This window comes from Nannospalax galili, unplaced genomic scaffold (assembly GCF_000622305.1).
Source record: "Nannospalax galili isolate Female #2095 unplaced genomic scaffold, S.galili_v1.0 scaffold158, whole genome shotgun sequence".
NCBI lineage: Eukaryota > Metazoa > Chordata > Mammalia > Rodentia > Spalacidae > Nannospalax > Nannospalax galili.
In genome coordinates, this window is record NW_008345290.1 from 117,786 (window position 1) to 126,817 (window position 9,032).

At 38.2% G+C, this 9,032-nt stretch overlaps 1 protein-coding gene across 1 annotated transcript in view; it reads left to right on the plus strand.

Moving 5' to 3' along the window:
- The window catches only part of Abcb5 (ATP binding cassette subfamily B member 5), a gene marked incomplete at its 5' end in the record, with an annotated part of 135,496 nt that overhangs the window by 73,506 nt on the left and 52,958 nt on the right, over nt 1-9,032 (plus strand). The window contains 1 exon segment of the mRNA XM_008841543.1: nt 557-640. Coding sequence (XP_008839765.1) covers nt 557-640 — 84 coding nt within the window.

Sequence of the window (9,032 nt, forward strand, 5' to 3'; positions counted from 1 at the left end):
TGAATAAATAAAACATAGGAGGTAATAGAAAGTGCCAGGTGAAATCTTTCCTGTGGGAAGCCTAAATGAGAGGGAAATGGTCTCTTTGTCACTACCCAGTTTAGGTAAAAAGATTTGAAAACATTTCTGAATTGTGCTGGGCATTGCTTTGCTATGTAATATAGAGATATATCTTAATGCTAAAGGGTATACTTAGGATGTATTAAGCCCTAAATTCAATCCCTAGTACCCAAAGCCTAAAGAAACAGTCGGCCCTTCCAAGTACTTGTAGAATAAAATTACAGATTGTTTGCTTGTTTTAAAAGCCAGTTTTAACTATGATCACTCTACAACATGGTTTTGAATATTCTACAATACGGCAATGAATCCATATTTTGGCTAACATTCTTTAGTTGATACAAAACCCAGAGCTTTATGAATAAGAAGCATATCAGCTGATCCCTAGTGTTTATTGGCCAGGGAAGAAGCAGGCAAAGACCTTCAAAAATGATACAGGAAAAATCAGAGTAGGAAAGAATGGTTTTGATAACCACGTACTAAATTCCCTTCTCTCTAGGATATTTCCTGTCATGATGATAAAGAGAACAGCACAGGAGCCTTGACTACTACATTAGCTCTAGACGTAGCACAAATCCAAGGGGTATGTATGCTGTTTCATTTTTTAATTTTTATTACATGTGTTTATTTTGTGGGTGGATAAGAATGTGCCTCAGCCCATGCATGGCTGTCAGAAGACAACTTTTAGGACTTAGGTCTGTCTTCCCACCACATAGGTTTTGGGACTCAAACTCATGTCATCAGCCTTAGTTGCAGGTACTTTTACCCACTGGCCCTGTTGTTTTATTTTTATTTACTTATTTATTTACTTATTTTTGTCTTTTTGAGACAGGGTCTTCCTGTAGCTCCAGCTGGCCTGGAACTCACTATATAGACCAGGCTGGCCTTGAACTCACAGAAATCCATCTGCCTCTGTGCTGGGACTACAGGTGTGTGCTACCACGCTCGACTCTGTGGTGTCCATGTGCACTTGCACACATATCTGTGCCCATCTGTGAGTTATGCTGTGATAATCCACATCATTAAGGAGACCAAGTAGTCTCATGGATAATTGATAGTTTGTAGGGAAAGTCTTTGAAATCTTGTCTTTTGAAAATATTTTATTTATTATTTTTATTTTGTGTGTGAGTGTAATGCCTGCATGTATGTAAGTGTACCCATGTCATGCAATGCCTGAAGAGGTCAGAAGAGGGCGTCAGATCCCCCAGAACTAGAGTACAGATGGTTGTTAGCCACTATATGGGTGCTGGGAATTCCGAGTCTTCTGCAAGAGCAGCTAGTGCTCATAGCCGCAGAACCATCTCTGCACCCCCCATAATCTAGGTATTTTTAACTTAAAATGAAGAAGCTTTAGCACATGTAATAGGACAAATAGAGGGCTAAAGAAGATTCCAAAAGGTAGGAAAAGAGCTCAGAATGAAATAGTAAGACAAGAAAATAGCAAGATTTAAAAAAAAAAACAAAAAAAAAACTAGCCACTACAGACTTCTGCTTGGTTTTGAGAAAGGATCTCCTGTAGCCCAGGCTAGCCCTGCTTCACCCTCCAAGTGCTAGAATTGCAGGCCAGCACCTCACCCAGCTCCAAAAACTGTAATGAGAGGGAAAGAAAGTTTAATTCTCATTTCTCCAGAAACTAAGGCCTTACTTAAAGAACGCCTAGCAATTCAGATTCATGGGTGCCCTAGACATGACTATGCTTGTTGCTATACAGATCAGGTTAAGCAAATGTGGATGATCATAACCTGTCATAGCACAGGTAAGTAAAATGTTATTCATCATATTTAAAAGTCACGGTTCAATGATGTCTTACTTAGCATAATGCTTAAATAAGTGTGGACACTAGGGTCCTTTTCAAGAGGAAAAGAACAAGTTTTTAGCCAGGTGTTGTCATTTATTGCCTATAATCTCAGCACTTAAAAGGCTGAATCAGGAGGAGTGATGCAAGTTCCAGGTCAGCTTGGGTCACATAGTGGGTTCAAGAGCAGCTTGGGCCACATGGTAAGATTCTATCTACCTCAATAAATAGCTAAACAGACAGATGGACAGACAATGAATTTTTTCTTCCAATTGTTTTAATAAAATTAACCTTAATTTTAAAAGTAAGATTTCAGGCTAGAGAGATGGCTCAGCAGTTGAGAGCACTGACTGTTCTTGTAGAGGACATGGGTTCTATTCCCAGCACCCACATGGTAGCTAACAACCATCTGTAACTCCAGCTGCAGGAGAATCCAACTCTCTCTTCTGATCTCTGCAGACATTGCAGAACCAGGGCACAGTTACATGCATGCAGGCAATATACTCTGACACATGAAATAAAAATTAAAAAATATTTTTAAAGTAAGATTTTAATTCTAATTGAGAAAACCAATACAATCAAAATGTTTTACTCTCAATATAAGTGAGATGATTTTTGTTAGTGTGTACATGAATGTATTTCCACATGTATACATATGAATGTGGGGTGTATGTGTGGTATGTGGTACATGCGTGTGCACATGTGTGTGCCATAGGCACACGTACATGTGTGTGAGTGCACTCATACACATTCATCCACATCAGGCTTGGTAGCAGGTACTTTTACGCACTGAGACCAGAGGAAGATGTTGGTGTCTTGCTCTATCACTCTCCACCTTTTCCCTTGAGATGGGGTCTCTCCCTGAACCTGGAGCTCAGCTGATGGCCAACAAGCCCCATCAAGCTCCTATCTCTACCTTCCACGGCATTGGGTTTACAGGTGCATGCAGCCATGCCCAGCCTTGTATGTTGCTAGAGAATCCAACTCAGGTCTTCGTACTTGCACATCAAGTGCTCTTATTAGCTCTCCATCCCAAGACACAATTCTTGATCACTGTTAGAATAAGAACTCTAGCAAAGTTATGGAATTTCCTTAACCATATTTGTGAGAGGAAAGAAGTATCAATGGTTAACCTCTGAATGACAAAAAAATCTGAAAAGTATTGATTAGAAAGGAGGTTATTTATGTTTGTTTGTTTCAGAGTCCTATATTAAATTGATCTTGATTTTGCATTGGAAAAAAAAGAAATACAGTAATGGGTATCATGGTACATTCCTGTAATCTCAGCAGTCAGGAGACTAAGGAAGAAAGATCACCATGAGTTTCAATACTTCCTGTGCTACGTAGCAGGTCCCCAGCTAGCTGGAACCACATAGTGAGCTCCTGTCTCAGAGAAAGAAAGGAAGGAAGGAAAGCGGGGAAAGAGAGGGAGAAAAGAGAGAGGGAAGGGGGAGAGGGAGGGAGAAGGGGGGAGAAAGGGAAGGAGGGAGGAAAAGAGGGAGGAGGTGAAGGAATGATAAGCAACAGCATTATTACTAGAGCAACAGACTGTCAAACAGTCTATCAAAATTCCATTTCTTTTGTAGCTTTTCCACTGATCATTGAAACATTCTAATTTTTGTAACTTTTAGAATCTCTCCGTATACACTACCAAGGACAAGTTCACAGAGCAGAATACAGAACAAGTCACTTACAGCTGGGACTACTCACAGGCACCCACCCTGGCTGGAAAAACTAATTTCATAGTGGAGAAAGATCAAGAGGAAAGGGAGCATCTTCTTCGTCTCTTTCTGAAATTCTTTTTGCTATTTTTGAAGAAAATTAGACAGGATTTAAATTCTAAACTGGAGCTGAAAACCTCTATCTTACCCGCACACATGGAAAATAACAATGGGTAAAATTTTACTTAAGAGTCAAATATGGAAGCAGCTCTTCATCTCTGTAACACGCCAGAGCTACATGACTGACAACTGCATTTGAGGTCAGTCATGACTCTAGGCAGAAAATATGAATCCCTATAATTCCATTCAAGTCCCCTTCCAAAAGGTTGTATTGTTTTGCTTTATTGTGCTAGCATTTTTCTACTACCCACCTTTCAAATCTTTAGGATGCAACAGGCATTCCTATGAGCAGCAGTTGTTTACATGTGAAACATCTCTTTTAGCAACTATTCTCTTCAACCAAAAACAAATTAGTACTGAAAAGCCAACCTTACTATCCTTACATTTATTTATTGTTTCTAATGACTAGTTCTGTGTCTGACTTAGAAGAGTTAATAAGAATATTGTGCAAGGGTCAGCTAGATGGCTCAGTGGGTAAAGGCACTTGCTGTTCAAGCCTGGTGACCTGAGTTTGATTCTTGGAACAAATGAGATGGAAGGAAAGAACAGATTCCACAGACTTGTCCTCTGCCATCCACACTCCCACAATGGTGCATGCACCACCCCTTTCTCTCTCTCTCTCTCTCTCTCTCTCTCTCTCTCTCTCTCATAAAAATAATTTTTAAACAGAATATTGCTCAGCATAACCCTTTATAAGCATCTGATTAATGCTAGTGCACATCAATATTTACTTTGCCACATAAGACTGAGTTCATGCCCCCAGGGAATGGGTACTCTTTATGTCAAAGGATGACTTGACAGTCCTATTTGCTGACCACTTCTTCTGTCACCGACACTAGAGTAAAAATGAGTCAGGAAATAATTTGGGGTTATGCATCTGTCATAGGAACTTAAACCATTTTCCATCTCAGTTTCTGTATTATGCAATTTCAATCTTATTTTATCAAGTATATTAGGATTCATGTTCATAACACAAATCCTTAATAATAATAAATCTTAGGGGCTGGAGAGATGGCTCAACAGTTAAGATCACTGGCTGCTCTTGCAGAAGACCTGGATTCGGTTTCCAGCACCCACATGGCAGCTAACAACCATTCATAACTCCAGTTCCAGGGGATCCAATGCCCTCTTTCTGTCCTTTGTAGGTATTTCATGACATGGGTGCACTTACATACATGCAGGCAATACACTCACTCATACACATAAAATAAAAAAAACGTTTTTTAAAAAAGATTACATAAGGTCATAAAGGTGGCACCTTAATCTTATAGGACTGGTGTGTTTATAAAAGAGAGAGGACTGGAACTCACACTCCTCTACCAAGTAAGAATAGAAGGTAGCCATCTGCAGGCCTTCCCAGGAACTGAATTGGCCGCCCTGATCTTGGACTTTCTGTCCCCTAGAATTGTGAGAAATAAAATTTGGTTGTTGTCACCAAATCTGAGGTATTTTGTATTTTGTCTAAAAGCATTAATAAAAGTATAAAACCATTTTAGATTCTTTCAGAAACTAGATTCCACAAAATTACAATGTATTATTATTTTTTAATATTCTAGTAACTCTGTTATCAACTAAAGATCTTACCTCACGTTTGTCCAAGAAAACACCATGTTGTTGATGCCATGGGGCACACTCTGTATGGCACCAGCAGACCCAATTCAAATGCCAAGATCTTTTCTCAGCAGAGCTGTAATTACCTTGCCTCAAGAAATCGTAAACATTTATTTCATTTACTAACTCGAGAGCTCAATGAACTGATCAGTTTGTACTAGTATATTAACCTGGACAATGATGACCTCATTTCTTAATTTCACTTTTTGGCATGAGAAATATATAAAAAAAAACTCGATATTACTTTTCAATAAAGATTTATTTTATTTTTAATTATGTGGTGGGAGGTATGTACACGTAAGTACAGGTTGATAATACTTTTGATTCAAACAATGTTAGTAGTCATTGAAATGACTTTATTTACCACAGCGTAGAGTTGCCATATAATTAGTGTCTTGTCCTGAGGTTTTTTTGTTTGTTTGTTTTTCTTTTTATTTTATTTTATATGTGTGCATGTATTGCCTGCATGTAGGTAAGTGCACCCATGTCGGGCAATGCCCACAGAGGTCAGAAGAGGCTGTCAGATCCCCTGGAACTGAAGTTAGGGACAGTTGTCAGCTGCCATGTGGGTGCTGGGATTTGAACCCAGGTCTTCTGCAAGAACAGTCAGTGTTCTTAACCACTGAGCCATCTCTCCAGCCCCCTTGTCCTGAGGTTTTAGGCTGAGTTAATTAAGAATGATTATCCAGTCTGCAGCAAAATATTATATCCAAAACCTTGGTGAATGCATGTGAGTTCAATTATTTTCTGCAAAACACAAAACACACTTTGATGAATTACAATAATGAGTAACCAGCCTTTAAATAAGTTGCATTTTTGACAAGCTTCTGTCAGTTTGTTCAAGTAATCTTTATTTTCGCTCACAAATATTTTCACCACCACTTGCAATACATCTTAGCAGATTCCACTTCAGGTTGTACTCCATAGTTTTCTCTCAAGCTCTTTGAAAACATTCTCATGTGAGATTTTCTATAGAGGAATTATTAACCATGCGTAACTTGTCAGCCACTTTAAACTGCTCTCCTCAAGAAAGAAATAAAAACTGAGCAGGTACATTAGCATATTAACATATGTCACTCCACTGTGAGCCAGGAGAGCCACTCAGAATAATCCTTATCTATAATCTTCCTAAGGAAATCTTTAGATTTATGTATTTATATATCTTTATATTAGTGTATAAACAATTTTTTTTGTCGGGGTCTCCCATAGCCCCAACCCACCTGGAACTCACTATGTAGACCAGCTGGCCTTTATCTCATAGAGATTCACCTGCCTCTGCTGGGATTAAAGGCATGAGACACCATGTCCAGCTTGTATATAACTAATCTTTGATGTGTGTGTGGGGGGGTTTCCTGTTAACTTAGGCTGACCTCAAACTCACTAGTAGCCCAGGCTGTCCTTGAACTCATTCATAATCCTCCTGCCTCAACCTCCTGCATGCCAGGATAGCCAGTGTGCACACGTGCTTCGCTATCAAAATAACCTATTTTTTAGTTGATTATTGATGCTGTCAATATCTTCAACTATGGAACACAGTTATTAAATAACCAATAATATATGGCCAATAATAAATGGCCAATAAGGTCTGCATTCCAAATACATTTCTTCCATTGTTGAAATCAAATATCATTAAGTTCACTTCCTATCTACAAATGATTTTCTTTGTTTAGCTGGTAAATGAGCCACTCTCCAAATTACTTTGGTTTAAGCCTCATTTTCATGTTTTAATTTTGTGAAGAAATTCTGGCAAGATATTTCATTTTAAATTTCCCAATTTTTCTGAATATTGTTTTCCTACAAAAATGGGACTGTTATACATGTTCAAGCTCGTAATGCTGATTTTTTATTTATTTATTTTTTTTTTTTGGTTTTTAGTAGCACATATCGTCATGGCATACAAAACAAAAGCTTTGTCATCTAATTAGAACACAAAATGACTTTTTTGTAAATTTTTATTGAATTTTTATGTATTTCATGAAGAACATCTTAACCTTAATCATCTTTATACCCCATTGCCCATCAGCACCCTCCCATAGCCCCTCCCAGAATTCATACATTCTGCCATTTGTGTTAAGGCCTAACAAAATGACTCTTGATGTGCTATGATTAAAAGAATGGCATTCAAGGGTCACTCTGGTAGCCACCATTTCACTCTCTTCCTATGAGTTTGCCATTTTCAAATTCTACATGTGAGTTAATGCAGCATATCTAAACTTTGTTAGTTCTGGACCAATTTCAACTGATTAGGCTCTATCTTTATTGTGGATTCTATTTTGCTACTTTTTAGCACACTTGATAATTCTTGACTAGGTGTACATATTGGGAATTCAACAATTTTGATTCCAGTTATTTTTATATTTCTCTAAGTATTTCTTGAGTTTTGTTCTTCAATGAGTTAAAATTGCCTGGGAAGAGTTTGTTCCATTCAAATCTTTGTACTATGAGTTGTTAAGCAGGGCTAGAGGCTTCACTTTCAAGGCAAGATTCTTCTATACTGTCTACCCAAGACCCCGTGAACCACAATGCTCTCTAATCAGGCCAGTGTGACCAGGCAGGCTCTATCCCAGTCCTCACATGCATGCACTGTTCAACTGAATACTCCAAGAGGACCCAATTCATCTCCTTTAGCCCACCCTCCTAAACTATAAGCTGGCTTAGACACCTCAGCTGCTCAGCCTTGCTCACTCAATGCAGGGCGTCTGCTGCATGCTGCTTCAGCTGGATACTGATTCAAGGGAGAGTTTGCACACTGTCCTGGAACTCTTTCAAGGGAGTAAGCTAAGGCAGTCACTGTGTTTGCCTTCTCTACCACTAGTTGTCTATGCCTTGAAAATCAGTGCTTCATGTGCTCTGTCTACTTCTATTTGTTTCTGGTGAAGGATAAATCCCTGTTACTCCATCTTGACCAGAAGCATAAACTGTACCATGCCAAACTTTACTGTAATTACCTACTGAATCCCCTTTCATCCTCTTTATATGGAATTTTCCTATCAGTTACATTCTATAATCATTTTTTCATAGTTCACTAAAAACTGGTGTAATCCCCTAGACATACCATTTGACAATACTATCAAGTATATGATACTATATATCCTCTAGAAGTTTCAGAGTTGTAGGTCTTATATTAAGGTCTTTGATCTATTTGGAGTTAAGTTTTATGCAGGTTGAGCGATAAGGATCTTCCAGCACCACCCAGTTTTCCCAGCACCATCTGTTGAAGATGCTATCTTTTTTCCAATGTGTATTTTTAGAATCTTGTCAAAATTCAGATGGTTTGTAGTTCTGTGGGTTTAGATCTGGGTTTTCTATTCTATCAATCTATGTAAGAGTATGCCTTTTAACACATAGTTCCACTTAAGAATTTAACATTAGGAAATTAAAACTGAGTACAAAGATTTCACAAAGGATATTCATTACAGCTTTACATTTGTTAATTTTTTTTAAAAAAATTGCAAGTAGCCAGATGTGGTGGTATATGCATGTAATCCCAGTACTTGGAGACTGAGGTAGGAGAATATTGAGGCCAGCTAAGGGTACATGACAAGACCCTTTCAGAAATAAAGGGAAAAAAAAGAAGAGAGTGAGAGAAAGAGATAGATGGAAGGAAGGAAGGAAAGAAGGAAAGAAGGATGAATGAAAGAAAGAAAAGAAAGAAAGAAAGAAAGAGAAAGAAAGAAAGAAAGAAAGAAAGAAAGAAAGAAAGAAAGAAAGAAAGAAAGAAAGAGAAA